General features: G+C 38.4%; 1 protein-coding gene across 1 annotated transcript in view; it reads right to left on the bottom strand.

The window, feature by feature from the left end:
* CUBN (cubilin) overlaps positions 1 to 16,539 on the bottom strand; it is a gene marked incomplete at its 5' end in the record, with an annotated part of 255,728 nt that overhangs the window by 33,857 nt on the left and 205,332 nt on the right. Inside the window, 3 exons of the mRNA XM_080812400.1 lie at positions 7,420 to 7,637; positions 10,908 to 11,037; positions 13,628 to 13,828. Of these exons, the coding sequence (XP_080668526.1) occupies positions 7,420 to 7,637; positions 10,908 to 11,037; positions 13,628 to 13,828 (549 nt within the window). The remainder of the gene's footprint in view (positions 1 to 7,419; positions 7,638 to 10,907; positions 11,038 to 13,627; positions 13,829 to 16,539) is intronic.

A 16,539-nucleotide genomic window follows, 5' to 3' on the forward strand; every position in this document is an offset into this window, starting at 1 on the left:
ACGAACCTCTCAAGAATAAGTACCTTGTTCATTTCACCTTTGTATTCCCAAGGAGAAGTTCATTGCCTGCACAGCAAGTAGCTGGTGAATATTGTTGAATAAACAATGAAGGAATGAATAGAACATGTAAATCATTCTTATGTGGATCTTTGCATCTAACATACGTTTACAAGGGGAATTCTTGGAGTTAAATATGCTTCTTGATTTGTGAAGTTGTTGTTACATTATGCACACATTTTGTCTATGTACATGTATGTATGTCCTTATGTTTTTTTTTTTTTTTTTTTACAAAATGACATGTTTGTTCTATGGATTAACCTGTTTTTAAAGCTAAGTTAGTTCATTTTTAGCACACATTTAATTGCCAAGAAGCAATTCACAGGATAACAATAAAAATATCACTGAAAGATTTAAAACACTGCCTAAGCGATAGTATTTTCATAGGAAAATGCATCTTTAGCGAAAACTTTGCAGTGATAAATGATGTTGGGTCTCTTACTTAAGTAAATTTAATTTCTGAGTATTAGATTCCAGCAAGCAGAGCAAATTTAATCATTTGTAAAATATGGGATACATTAATGTGCCGGCTCTACTACCTGAAAGAAGTATGACTTAGACTTCATACCTATCAGAATTGTTATTATCAAATGGACAAGAAATGGTAAGTGTTGACAAGGATATGGAGAAAAGGCAACCTTCTTGCACTGTTGGTGCGGATAGAAGCTGTTACAGCCACTGTGGAAACAGTAAATTTTTCCAAAAGTTGAAAACAGAACTACCACATGGTCCACCAATTCCATTTCTAGGTATTTATCTGAAGAAAAGGAATATACCAATTCGAAAATATATGGGCATTCCCATGTGCATTGCAACATTATTTACAACAGCCAAGATACGGAATCAAAGTAAATGTCCGTAAGTGGATGAATGGATCAAGATGATGTTATATACATACATACACACACACACACACACACACACACACACACACACACACTGGAATATTATTCAGTCATAAAAAATGAAATATTGCCATTTGCGAAGACATGGATGGACCTAGAAGGTATTATGCTAGGTGAAATAAGTCAGGCAGAGAAAGACAAATACCACATGACTTCACTGACATGTAGAAATTAAAATCAAAATAAATGAACAAATGAAACCAAACAGACTCAGAGATACGGAGAGCAAATGAATGTTTGCAGGAGTTGGGGAATTGGATGAAATAGGTAAAGGGGATGAAGAGATACAATCTTTCATTTATAAAATAGGTAAGACTTTGGGATGTAATACACAGCATAGGGAGTATAATCAATAATATTTTAATAACTTTGTATTGTGACAGATGGTAGCTAGGCTTACTGTGGTAACCACTTTGTAATGTATATAAATATTGAAACACTATGTTGTGCACCTGAAACTAATACAATATTTGTATGTCAATTATTCTTCAATAAAAAATAAAAGAAGTATGACCTTACTTAACATTGACAATTACAAAATCAAAAGTTATGAAATTTTTTAAAATGTTCTGTTTAGAGAAAGAAACCTTAATAGCAACATGCTCAGTCATAAAATAGATTTCAATACCGAAGAGGTGTAATTCATAAGACCAGAACCAGATTCCCATAGCTTTTAAATAACGATTTAAACAGGGACACAGAACTACTCTTTTGTTCTTGCTGATATATTAGCTTATGCATTGTGCTATGGATATTTCCACTTTTTTAGCTTTGCCCTGGGACTTTGCGATGTCTTCATTTGGGAGTGAGCAGAACATACAGCTACCACAAAATTAATAGATTTTTTTTTTCATATCACGACAACAAGAAGAATATAGTCCTATGGCCCTAATGATGTTTCATTTCTAAACAACTGATTTACAACCAAAGAATTTTTTTTAATGTTTCCTGCTGACCAGAGATAGTTTGCACTTATGCTCCTGCAAACAATACATCAAAGTCAAGCTGATCGGAGTAAGGATAATAATTATTATTAAAGGGAACCTGTGGTTACAAATCATTTAACTCAAAACACCAAGTTTTGAGAACATCTGAGACAAGACTGAATGCCATTTTGAGGAGGGCTGGTGCGGCTTAGGTTAATGCAGGATAATTACTTCCCCGCTCTTACTCACTCAAATGTTTTCCAGTGTTATCTTATGATTTACCACTAACTCAATTTTATCATTCAGTTTGGTTTCCACAATACCATCTGGTTTTATTTTTCCTCAACAGCAGCCCTACTCTTTAAACCAGGCACAGGTCATTCCAGGGGGAGGGGGGCATAGACTCTGATGTTGGAATATATCTTAATAAAAATCTTTCCTTTCCTTTTGCTGATCTGGAGTTTTCCTCCTGCCTACTTGCTTTTGTAAGGTTTAGCTGAACGAGGCACTGCTGTTTTCCTTACTGTGGCCCCACATTCTCTGCTCAGCAAAAAACCCTTTTCAGTAAAACCCACAAAGAAGAAACTGCAGATACCCTTGTCTTTGGCATGATCTCTCAAGGGAAATCCAATCACCAGTGAAAAGTTACAAGGCTTAAAAAGGGCGGAAGTAAGCTCAGTCTAGTTTTCTGCAAATGGGTGTACAATTTCAGCTCATCTCATTCTCTGACTTCATCAGAGGAAGCAAATGACATTAAGAGAACAGACAAACACCATTGCTTTCGAGTAATACCCCTGTTACTGCTAAGCTGAGAATTACTTGGGCAGTGATTTATAAAATTTTTCAAGTTATAACTCAACCCTCTTACTGCACTTATACTTTTAAAAGTAATTAGGTTTGGCAGCTTTTATCAGGCTTTAAGAAACATGTGGAAACATACATACATCAATATTTAGAGCCACTGAATGTTGGGTTTTGTTTTGTTTTTTTTTTGACAGAGAGAGAGATCACAAGTAGGCAAAGAGGCAGGCAGAGAGAGAGGGGGGAGGCAGACAGAGAAAAAGGGGGGAAGCAGGCTTCCTGCTGAGCAGAGAGCCAGATGTGGGGCTCGATCCCAGGACCCTGAGATCATGACCTGAGCTGAAGGCAGACGCTTAACTTACTGGGCAACCCAGGCACCCTACAGCCACTGAATGTTCTTAAGTTTATTCTTTTACCATCTAGCTACAGAATTTTAGAATGCCTCTCAAAGTCCAAACATAACACCAAAACTGAAACTGAAAAAATAACTAGAAGCCAGAGTCTGATTTTGACATGTTGTTATATTTTTCTCCATCTGTTTTGACCATATTTTCCATCTTCGGGGCCTCAGACTCCCACTGCATTTGTCAGTCTCCCCTTTCCTTCTCTTGAACCCTCTTATCAACAAACTCAGGCTCAACTCCCTCAGCTTCCTCCCACTGCTCCCAGTGCCTTCCTTTAGCATGTTAGAAAGACATTTTCCAGATGTTATGGTAGCGGGCAAAAATCCAGAGGCCAGACACACATGACCCAGAGGTTGAGTCTGATCTCGTACTCCCAATTCTCTGAGGATGAAACTGATCCAATTTACTACCCTGAGTCTTAGCTGAACTATATGAACCATGATGGAGAAGGAGGCACATCTAGATACAATACAATGTATAGTATATCATTTATATTAATATGAGGGAATTAATTGTTAAGTAGGTGCACGTGTCTACTTGTTCTTTAATGTATTCACAGCCTATTAATATTGATGGAGTATCTATTACATGCTAGGCCTCTGCAAGGTGCTAGAATGTAATTAAAATGTAGCTTTTGATTTCAGATTTAGGTTATAAAACATACTTTAGGGTTTGCTAGTTAGATTTCAGTGCAACGTAAGTAAGAATGAACAAAACAATCATTGCTCCAGGGAGGGTCCCATTGATGATCATGACCCCGGCTGTACCCAGGCTTATTCCCCACCTCAGATATAGGGTGGGACCAGTCATGGAGCCTTACAGAAGCCCAAGACCACAGCATCACTTTCTGATAGCATAACAGTCTTTCTCTTGGACATCTAAGGAACTTTATAGAAATTAGCTACTTCATCCCCATCATATTCTTAAAAGAAAGAAAGTGGTAATTTTTCAAAGTGATCTTTTTTTAGCAGATAAAAAACTGAACTCAAAAATGCTAAAGGACTCTTCTAAAGCATCTTACCAGGCAATGACGTAATGGGATGATTAGGTGGTGGTCACTGGATTTCTGGTCTACAGCTCCTCCCATCTGGGCACGTTTCCACCTTTGTGGAATATGGTTCATTTTGTTCTTGTTAAATATGTGCTCGGGTGTTTTAAAACCTTTGTCTCACCTTTGTCTGTGAGTCTGACCATACCGCCATCTGACTTGTCCCTACCCAAGGAAGGGACAGGCAGTGGCCCTCACCCTCCTCACATGGACTGTCGACAACAGGGAGCTGGGAGCTTTAGTCACATGTCCAGTGTTTACAGCCTCTAGTCACTGACACCCCCTTGTCCCTGGTGTTACCATCTTCTTTAGGGTGATGTCACATCCTTGCCCTTCTAAGACATGTCATCCCAAAGGGTCACTCTTTACTCTCTCCTTGGCTACTCACTAATCCAAATGCCTACCAATCTCACACCTCATCAGGCCAGGGTCAGTTTCTGACCCTAACAGTTTGCTGAAGTGTTATGAACACATTACTTTAAAAAACAAATGGAATCACCACAGAATACTACTACACAAATAATCAAATACCTAGAAGTTTGGTGTCTAATGTGATGATTGTGTCATGAATAAGACTGACTAAGCAGAACTCTCACATGAGACCAGGGCAGTGAGAAGCAGCAGGCGTTCTGAAAATTTAAAAACATGTTTGCAAGTCCGAAATGCTTCACAAGACACACATGTAAGCCCAGTCATGGCCAAAATAGTCCCTGGGGGTCAAGGAGGGACAAAATCTCAACTAGCAGAAATTTAATAAAATAAAGGTTACTTATAAACATCAATTCTGCACTAGATAGCATTCCTATTTCAGCCAAATCCACAGGATTGATGGCTTCTTAAACTTTATAAGACCCTTGATACCACTGACAATCAGACAAAAGCTCACTCTTTTAAGAAAAACACTCAGATAAATTCAGAGTTTCACAGATCACTAATGCCCGGCGAGATGGCTTTGCTGGTCATTTTCTCTCAGGATCAATTAATTATTCATGGAATGCTGGAGTGCAGGGGGAAAGGCAGATTCGCTTTATAGTTAGTTATTGGTCCCTGTGAAGGGCCTGCCCTGCTTTCTCTGTACCTTATATCCCATCCATTAGGGGCCGTTAATACAGAAGTTCCACGAAAGGACAAAACTCAATTTCCCTACATATTTAGTAATTAACACAAACCATGGGATATTTGCCCCAAATCTTTCTGACCCATTAGCAATACAAAGGAAGAAGGAGTTGACCTCATAATCACATAGTTACATAAGTGGAGCTCTCCACTGACTTCCGAAAAATCAAAGCACATGTCTATAAAGTATTGTCAATTGTATCATCTAAATGGCAAATTTGCAAAACTCGAGTGTGTTAGTCAAGATGAACCAAACTGGAATGTCACAGACTAAAATGGTCTCTTCATGGCAATTATTTACACTGTGAAAATACTGTTTTCCAGGCTGAACTGAGAGTTTTGGACATCCTGTCGAAAATTCATGTGACTGTTGAAAACTCACTGTCAAGTCCATGCAGGCGTTCTCACCTTTCTACGGGAAAGTGGGGTGATTTTAGATGCATAAGATGGATGTGAAAGGTGCATCCTAGTGGCCAAGTCCAAGTTTTTGTTTTTGTGTTTGTTTTTTAATCCAGATCTATAACTAGAAGAATTCAATCTACTCTTAATTGCTCTTTCCCCTACTCCCTTACCACAAACAAACAAAAAATGAAACAAAACAAAATTGAGAAGTTATGCAGAACGATCAGTAAACTGATACGTGTGCTCTTGAAGGCTTTGTGAAACCAAAGCAATTCAAGGCAACACTTAGCCTTTTTCAGTAAAAAAAACAATTACTGTTAGTGATTACTCAAAAGCACTTCTTCGATATTTCCAAGTGTCCAAGAACATTTATAAAGATGAAAAAGAGGTAAAAGTCGTCATCATGAAATGCAGTGATCACATGACTCTGACAACTAATGACATTTCACTTCTATTCCCTACACTTGAACGCCTCCGAGAACTGTGACCAGAGGAAAACAGTAATTGACCGAAAGAGCCCGCAGTCGTACGTGAACAATGCCTCTGACAATGTAAGATTTTTCCTTCTGTGCCACTTTAGTTCAGTAAAATCACAGTAAGTCCAAATGCCTTCCTTGTAGCTCAGAAAAACAGTAATTAATGAGGCTAGTGAACGCTGGACTGACTCACTTGGGAAGCTTCGTGCCGGGGACAACAACAGAGAGCACTTTCAGACTATTTCAATGGTCAAGTGAGAATATATTAGGAAAAGGAAAAACAACTCGAAAGCAGGTAGCAAGAGCAAATGCAAATAGATGTCATTTGATTCTAAAGTTGTGCTAAAGGCAAGAATGTATGGGTTCTTTTGTGCAAAAATCTCCGAAGGAAAATGAATTTTTCTTTCAAAATAGCCTCTGCGTTTTTTGTACAACACTTCACTTAGACAAATTCTATTGAGGCGACGCTCCCTGTCTGCCCATGAGACTTGCTTTCAAGTGACTATTGATATAGCTAAGTAGGAGAGGTGGTGAAGTGGTTTTCTGATACAATTTGTCATGATGTCTATGTTTTATTGGGAAGCCTTCACAACACAAGTGTCTAATTGCTTCCCTCAGGAAATGCACAAAAAAGTAACACATCAAATGTAAAGAAAGCCTAAGGTAAGCTTGGCTTTGGAGCCGAGGGATGAGGGTTATCTACAGCATTCTCCCTTCTCAGTTTCTCTGAGATTCGTGCCTTTCCTTCTATTTTCATTCCCACTGCGTCAGTTTGAACCTTCAACCTTTGCCATTCGGAATTCTGTAATGAGCTTCTTCTCAAGTCATAGGGTCCTCCTGCCCCAACCTCCCTCCAGCCTGCTACCACTACCATCTTTCCAGAAGTCAAGTCTGGTCATGCAGTTCTCACTTAAAATTCTCCCAAGGCTGTTCATCATTTTAAAGATAAAGTCAACACAGGTCATGAGTCCTTTTTCTTGATGGAGCCCTTGCCTGCTTTTAGGCTAAACTTCTGCCATTTCCATCAGTGATAAAATGAGGTTCAGGTCTCATCAGAGATGGTTGTGTAGGGAGACTTTACCCTTATACACCAGAGAAGTATATTAGTTGAGTGTTTTTTTTTTTAATCAAAATATATCATATAGAACTTTTAAAACCGAAACTTCATGTGACATATTCCTCAAAATTTAAATCAAAAGCAACTTTAGTCAGGTGAAAAAAAAAATAAGTAAAGCAGAAAAGCAACAGTCATGAAAAATAGATTTACATATCCCAAATTCTTACCCAGCGTCTGCCAGAAAGATATTTTCCAACCTCTTGCTGTTTGAAATGAATCTGTCTTGAATACCAGAAGCAAACTATGATTGCTGCTCTTAATATTGGGTGGAAGCTCAGAACCGCAGAATTTTCCAAGAAGGGGATCACTGATGTCAGAACCATCATAAATTGCCAGGTAGTCTTGGGAGCAGAAGGTGGAGGGAACCACATCAAAATCACTAAACCTGTGGAATGAACCTTGTTAATACTGAAGTTCTCCATCCAGATTTCCATTACACTATAACTCTTGTTCTTGTAAAAACAAAAACAAAAACAAAAACAAAACAAACAAACAAACAAAAACAAGATAAAGGCTAGAAGCAGAACATCCATGCTTTACTTGACAGAAAGTACTAGAAACAATATGCTATTTTAATGATTGGATGGCTATAAGCAAATATTTACACTTAGGATCATTATAGTTGTTACAGGAACTTTATACCACATATCCCCAGCTCTCTGGGTTCCTGACATTTGGGAGAATTGCCCTTCTGGGTACCCTCTGAGGTTCTACATGGCCCTAAGACTTTCTTTGTCCAAAGAAATATAAGCAGGAGTGATACATATTACTTTTTGGAAGGCGTTTTTTAAAAAAATTATTACTCAGTTTGCCTTCCCACCGCAGTGATGGATCATGGATTCAAATGTAGAAATGAAGTGTCCATCAGCCTGGCTGCTGAGTGACCAGGCCACACTGGACATACTCATACAGGTGAGAAATGAACTCGTTAAGCTACTGAGCCGTGGGTGTGTTTGTTACCACTTAAAACTATCCTGACAGATACGCCCTTAACTTCATTTAATGGCCTGAGATACCACTTTAATCTAAGGCCTATGCTCTGTCATTTCAAGTAACTATTCCCAGAGTTTCCTAAACAAGCAAGGCTTTCTACATGGTTTATCTTTAGGGCTTTAGAATAGGTTTATTATAACTTATTTTTTCTTAAACTTGTTTAAATTAATTTGATATCCTGCCCTCATTTCTGTAGGTTCTCCTGCTTTCTCAGGTTTTTTTTTTTTTCTTTTTGCTAGCAGCTACAATAAATAACATATAACACAGAATAATTTGTGGAGCTCCTGGGTGGCTCTGTCAGTTAAGGGTCTGACTCCTGATTTCAGCTCAGGTCCTGATCTCAGGGTCAGGAGACTGGGCTCTGTGCTTAGCAAGGAGGCTGCTTGTCCCTCTCCTTCTGCTCCTCCTTGGACTCTCTGCCTCTGTCTTTCTCTCTCTCAAATAAAACAAACAAACAAATAAATAAATAAATAGTTTTTAATACAGAATAATTTGAAGATATTTAATTTGAAAATTCCTTCTAAGAGCCTTAAGAAAAAAAGGATCTGTAAAATTTTTAAAAAGCTTTAATTAGTTCAATTTTTTCAAACTGATGATTAAGAACAAGATGAAAAATTCTTTATTTTCTTTAACCACATGTAATAGTCAATGCTCTTGTAAAAGAAGATGAAGGCAGAACAAGAGCTAGATAATTTCCAAAAATACTACATCTATTTTCATTCTCCTTGGATAACACATTTATTTTCTACAACATGAATCCATAAAGAAAGATAAAGATTTGAGTTTCCAAGAGGACTCAAAGCTGTTTTGACTTTTTATTTTTTATAATTTTTCCGGAGAACAGACGATATATGGAAAAGTCCACTGATAGAAAAGCATATGTTGCCAGTGTACTTTGAGAGCCCTGGTGGAAGAATTCATGTTTTACTAGTATCTACAACTTCTGCAAAACTGGGATAATATCTGTTTCATAGAATGTAGGTTCTTAGAGTATAAAACATTTTCCAACCGTGCTAAAAGAATTTTGACTATGAGGAGTCAGAGCCCACATAGGAAACAGATATATATGTTATCAACATATACAGTATATATATCACCTATAATCCTACACATGTAGAAGCAAATACTGGGCCACCAAGGCACATGGCAAGAAAGACTCCTTATTCTGCCATTCTAGGCAGATGATCCTTCCATAGGGCCTCCTTTTTTGGACCGTCTGGCATTTTTTGTTTATTCTTTTGTCTCTTAGACTTAAAGGACTTTTTGGCCCTCGGGGCACAGCTTCCTTACAAATAGTCCTGGGGGCGGGGGGCGGGGGAGCTGCAGATTTCTTCAAGGTGCAGCCTCTAGACCACTTACTCTCTGGTATAGGAACCCAATCAGACTGGATAAAACTTTTTTATAAAGACCCATTTGACATGGGTTCCTGGAGGAAAACTGCAGAATACATGATTTTAGGGATGAAAGTGATCACAGCCACTTAGTGGGGAGGTAGGTAAGAAAGATTCTAGCCCATCGATCTCCTATACAAAATTCTAGTCTGCTATAAACTACATGAACTTTCAGAGCCCTCTGCCGTAATGCTGTATATCACTGAAACACAAGAGTTACAAATACGTCATCTCAGATGAATGTGGTTTTGAACTTTATCACTGATAACTGGAGGTTACAGTCCTTAATCAGTGCTGTGGGGAGTAGGTAGGATGAGGCGAGAGTTTTACTGATGATGTAAGCACTATCACAGGGCACCAGAGTAGAGGTGTTCTGATACATGGATAAAAATACATTTCTCAAGTAGTCAGGAAATATTTGCCCTTCAAGAAATAGCATACGGAAATATTAAGGGCATGGCTTTGGGAGAAAATATGATGTGAATTCAGATTCTAACTCTTCATTTAGTAGCGTATCATACTGAGAAAGTAATTTGACCTGTCTGAGCTTCAATTTTCTCATCAGTAAAATGGGTTTAATAATATATGCCTCATATAACTGTTTTAAGAATGAAAAAAGAAAAAAAAACAAAAACAAAAACAAAAACCAAACAGGAGTGCCTGAGTGGCTCAGTTGGTTAAATGGCTGCCTTTGGCTCGGGTCACGATCCCAGTGTTCTGGGATCGAGCCCTGCATAGGGCTCCCTGCTCAGCAGGGAGTCTGCTTCTCCCTCTCCCTCTGCTGCTCTGCCTACTTGTACTCTCTATCTCTGTCAAATAAATAAAGAAAGAAATAAATCTTTAAAAACAAAACAAAACAAACAAACAAAAAGAATGAAAGAAGAGAATTACGGAAAGTATCAATTAAAGTTCCAACAAATGAAAATGCCCAACAAATGAAAATTACTTTCTCTTGCTGCTTCCAAGACAGGCTTAAATTTTTATAGTCCATTATACGAAGGCTATGCCCACTCCTTTGAAACCTGCTGGAAAGTGACAACACTCGTTTTCACTGGTGGAGTGCCTGTTTTCCGCTTAATCCCTATTGGCTTGCATGGAAGGCAGGACACCCATTTTCCGGATTTATACGAACAAACAAGAACTTCACTCTCCCTTCTTCGAGGTTCTCTTATATACCTCCTGTAAAAATCAGTGTTTTTTATTGTAAAGGAATATCTTTTCTGCAAGTAGAGCTGACCCAACTGTAGAGAAGGTGCATTTGTCTTACATACTTCAGCTGAAGCACTCTGTCATCTCTACCGATGATGGTGTACGAACAGTGTATGTCGTTGGGGTAGTCCGAATACGAATAGGCAGGGCTCTTGATGACCCCGGTGGAGAAGTTGAACACTCCCCCACAGGCTGCAGAAGAAGACAGAGAACAATTATTGCTCAGAGCGTGAAAGACTAATTTTGAGATATTCTTTACAATTGTACCTTTTTTCCTTAAGAGAGATGCCAACCATTTGCCTTAAAGAACTTAAATCTCCCTTCCTTGTTGTTTACAAATAATATTGATGTTTTTCACTAAGCTCAGGGGAAGAGACAATAAGGGAGTAGAAGCAGGGGAGACACATCTTGGAATGGAATTCGTCAATTCAATGACCAGAATGAGAACGAATATTTCATGTGTTGGGGCCCATTCCGTATGTTTAACGAACAGATTGAGAGGGATGACAGAGGTAACTGGAAGCTGAGAAAAGGCACCCAGAATCCAAGGCATGTTGTGCGCATCTGGGCCCAGGAAGGACTGTGATATGGAGATCTATAATATAGATTAAATATCTTAAATATAGAGTTTCCTCTGTCAAGACAGAGTATTGCAATGTGAAGCACTAGAAACAGTTTTTGGAACTTTCAAGTTTAGTTCCCTTCGGGGGCTCAAATGGGGTCCTTTGCATTTCCCATTTAGTTGTGAGCCTGGTAAGGGCTATATTTGCCCAAATTTGTATTACTGCTCCTCAGCAAGTGCAAAGCTAGACCCACTCCCCGCCCTGACTCCAGCAATCAACAGCCCAGAACTGTTAGTTGTTTCTATTAGTCAATAAAACCACAGCCATAAAACGACCATAAAACCCCATTATAAAAAACATTAAATTAGTATTATTTCTGTTTGGCCTTACATATAAGGAGGATGAGACCATGCTGCACAATGATGGAAACTGCCCCACTCATTGCAGTGAGAAATGCTTCTGTTTTATTTTATGATTCTAAAATTATAATGTTAGTAGTATATTTTGATAATATTTCTCTGGTTTATATACTGTCAGCAGATATATTCCATGTACATCTCTTAGAAATGATAAATAAATCATGGCTGCCATTTAAGGTTGTTTGCTTGTTTGTTTGTTTATATTCCTTCAGGTAAGCCCACATTTCGAGGAAGGCTATTCTCTACACGTACCCATAAGTATACACAGTCTGAGACCCCTGGGGACAACTGTAGTGAATTAAAAGTTAGATTCGTGTGGCTCAATGGGTTAAATCCTCTGCCTTCAGCTCAGGTCAGGATCTCAGGGTCCTGGGATCGAGCCCAGCATCAAGCTCTCTGCTCATCAGGGAGCCTGCTTCCCCCGCCCCCCCACCCCCGCCAGCCTCTCTGCCTACTTGTGATCTCTGTCTATCAAATAAATAAATTAAAAAAAAAAAGTTAGATTTGTGTAGCCATTATTCTATTTCAGCTTACAGATGATTATGTGGTTTCTGAAAGCTTATCAATGTCCAAGTAACTCCCAAATTTGTACCTGTCAGGATTTGAAATCTTAATGCCAACACTTTTTAAATGGCACTCTCACAGTAGATATGGTAAACTTTACATACGGTATTTTGGGAAAATGAGAGATTAAAGAGTAGAAGATCATAAAGCAGCATGTAAGTCTCCAACATACCAGTGGTACCAAAAGAATAAACAAACCGATGCTCCTCTTTATTCAACAAGAAAACCAGGGAAAGGGACCCTCACTGTGCCCAAATCTATTCTGGATGTGCCCACAGACCTATGGAGTCACACAGAGTCACACTTTCCAAATGGGGTCAGGACTCAGGTAGCAGCTAATATGAATGACTTGTAAAGGTCTTTTTCATGAGTAGAGAGTTTCAAGACTTCTCTGTAGATGGGAACAGTAATTTATTTGAAAGAAAATGATTTAACTTTAGTAATGACCTTGGTCACATAAAGAAAAAACAAAACAAGCTTTTGCCAGATGTGTGTGCCCATTTCACTGAAACTAGGATGATGTGGTAAAAATGGTCAGTAAGCTAACCACACTTATTGCAGGAGAGGAAAAGATAACTGCAAATAGGGAAATAGAATCTTAGTTTTGAAACATAGAATTAAATTGTCTACAGACAATGAAAAATGAAAAGATCCTAGTAACTACAAAGGTTTTTGCTCAATCCATGACTTGTCTTCTCACTTTGCCTTTGAAATGGAAAACTTGCAAATTACAATTTAGCTGAATACATTAATCTTTTCTTTTCCTTAAGACCTTGTGCTTTAGTATTATCAAAAAGTCCTTTCCTACCTGAAGATTATAAAGATATTTTCTTCTATTTTTTTCTAAATTTATAAAGTACTGTTTTTCACATTAGCAGAGTGACTTGGAGAAATGAGACAGGCGTCTGGATAGTCCAGGCTAAAAAGACACCTTTACATAACTTACTACCAACTAAAGACAGCAGGAACGCTCATTTTAACTTTAATTATCAACATAAATCTCAATCTTCCATTTGATTCTCAGAGAGTAGTTCTAGCTAAAGTAGGTCCTCCCCATTTTTTTTTTTTTTAAAGGAAATGCCTGAGTATTTTTGGACCAGGCATCTATTTGATCATTTTTCCCCTTAAAGTGCCCAAGTCTTCAAGCTGGTGATGTATGAATCACAATTAAAAGTCCTTATGGGAATTACTTAAGAAAATAAGTAAATTCCAGACTCTATCATTATGGCTACTCACGGGTGATCTTATAGTTAAACTTGAATCCGAGGTCTGTGATGTGCGCATTAGAGTAGAAGTTGAGCATCACCGGGCCTAGGAGGGTGACAGGAGACAGGATTTCATCGCCACACACGGTGGCAAAAGGCGTGGAAGAGAAGTTGGAAGCCCTGATGATGTGGACGCCATCACTGGCACAGCTTCCGGTTACGGTCGAGCGCGCTGTGGGGAATGACCAGCATTATAATCAGAAGCAATGCAAGGGATTGGTGCTATAAACACTCAGACAAAAAAAAAAAAAAAAAAAAATATATATATATATGTAAAATGAAGATTCATGCAATTTACATAGAAATTAAAATGAGAGTCAAGAGCTCTTTTGCTAAGTCACTGTTTAACTTGGTGTACTGATGAAACAGTGTCTACCCAAGTCACAAATCAAGCACAGGTCTGAGGAAACAGGTAGAACTTCACAACAGATAAATCCCGCTTTCAAATAATCCAGAATTTTCTTCCTTTATAAAGTGACTCCTTTAATTCCATGACATATAAATGTCCTGCCAGGGACACTTGGTGCTATGAGAAGACAGGATTTTGCTGTAACACTGGGATGTACTAGTGGCATGGAGTGGGGAGGACGGGGGAGGAATGCCATTAAACACCGTCCTCAGCTCAGGGCAAGCCCACACCTCCCTGTCCTCCCACCACCACAAAATCACCCGGCCCAAAATGTCAACAGTACTGCTTTGGCAAAACCCTGCTTTAACTTCACGCTTAGATACAGATAAGGGACTCCAACCACGAGAGAGAATTAGAAATTCCTTAGTGTTTACTGAACAGCATTTTTAAATGTTCACACAAACAACATTAGCTTGAGTTTAGTGACTGTTAAATATCCAACATTGTATTGTCTTCTGAATATATATGCACAGAAATACATACTCTGACCCATTCCAAAGAGAAATGCAAAACCCAATAAACAAAAAATTAAAAAGACTTATCGCTGCTCCTTAGGCAGCCATTTTTACAGGTAATTGTACTGTGAAAACATTAATTGGGGTCATACCATGCATGATCTTTTGCAAATTATTTTTTTATTAACATAAAATAACATAACCATATATTTTATGTGATTTTTCTTTTTTTTTTTAAAAGATTCATTTATTTTTAAAGGTTTTATTTATTCACTTGACAGAGAGACAGAGATCACAAGTAGGCAGAGAGGCAGGCAGAGAGAGAGAGAGAGAAAGAGAGAGAGAGAAGAAGGGAAGCAGGCTCCCCGCTGAGCAGAGAGCCCGAGGCGGGGCTCAATCCCAGGACCCTGAGATCATGACCTGAGCGGAGGGCAGAGGCTTTACCCCGCTGAGCCACTCAGGCACCCATGATTTTTCTTTTGAAAACATTGAATTAAATGCATACATAAGATTCTAATATAGAGATGCACCATGTTAAGTTCAATTAATCCCCTCTTGTTTGCTAATTCTATCTTTTCCATCTTATTTTGATTAAAAATACTATTGACACATTCTTGTACGTAGATATTTGCTGAAGTTTCTCATTATTTCATTAGGATACATCTTTAGAAGCTGAGTTACTGGTACTGAGGTAAGATTCTTTTTCAAGTTATCAAATGGCCCTTTGGAAAAGTGTTATCAGTTCACAGTGTACCCAGGACACTTGGGGGTATCTGACATTTTCTCCAATCCTAGATTTTCAGCCCCCAGGGGACAAACCTTACCTCATTAACAATCAGGCCCCGTTTAGCCCTCCCTCTTTACTGCTCTCCCCAACCCTTGGCAACCACTAACCTACTTTCAGTCTTTATGGATTTGTCCACTCTGCACATCTCCCATAAAAAGAATCACGTAATATGCAGTCTTTTGTGACCGGCTGCTTTTACTTAACATGATGTTTTCAAGGTTCACCCATGTTGAAGCAGCCATCAGTACCCCATTCCTTCCAAGGTGGAATGGTATTCCATTGTAGGGATAGACCACAGTTTGTTTATCCATTTAGCAATTAATGGGCATTTGGTTCGCTTCTACATTTTGGCTATTATGAATAATGCTGCAGTGTTCATGTACAAGGTTTTGTGTAGATATATGCCTTCAATTCTCTTGGGTACCTAAGCAGGAGTGGAACTGATGACTCATATGGTAACTCTCTCTTTCACATTTTGAGGACCTATGTGACTATTTTCCAAAGAGACTGCACTACTTTACCACCCCACCAGCACCACATGAGGGTTCCAATTTCCCACATCCTCACCAACACTTGTTACTGTCTGTCTGCCTTTATTTAGCTATCTTAGTGGGTATGAAGTGATACTCATTATGGTTTTAATCTGCATTTCCCTATGACTAATGATGCTAAACAGCCTTTCATGTGCTTATTAGCCATTTGCATATCCTCTTTGAAGAAATGTCTATTCAGATCTTTTGCCATTTTAAAATTAGGTTATACATTTTTATTGTTGAGTTTTAAGAGTTCTTTTATATTCTGGATACTAGCATGGGCATAAATTTCTATTTCTCTTGGGTAAATACCTAAAAGTGGAATTGCTGGGCTGGAAATTATAGTTTTATGGATGACCATAATCATAATCATGATTAAATGCAAAATCACAGAATGAAAGGAAATACGCTGATGCTAGATTAAAAACTTGGTCAAAAACTTTGATCAAATGGCTTGCTATACAGCTATTCATTAAGTATTAGAGCGTTAGTTTTTAAGTTGTTGACCTAATGACATAGACTATCACAGTGGTGACTGTCTTGGGAAATTAAGGAAACGTTGTGAACCATAAGGTAAAATGTGTCATATACTTGATCTTTTGTTTCCAAAAGATTAAAGGAACTAGCCCAGTTCTAGAAAGTTCATGAAATAGCAGTGGTATATCTATATCAACACAACCAAAACTCATTAAGTGATTA

This window comes from Martes martes (genome assembly GCF_963455335.1).
Source record: "Martes martes genome assembly, chromosome: 8".
NCBI lineage: Eukaryota > Metazoa > Chordata > Mammalia > Carnivora > Mustelidae > Martes > Martes martes.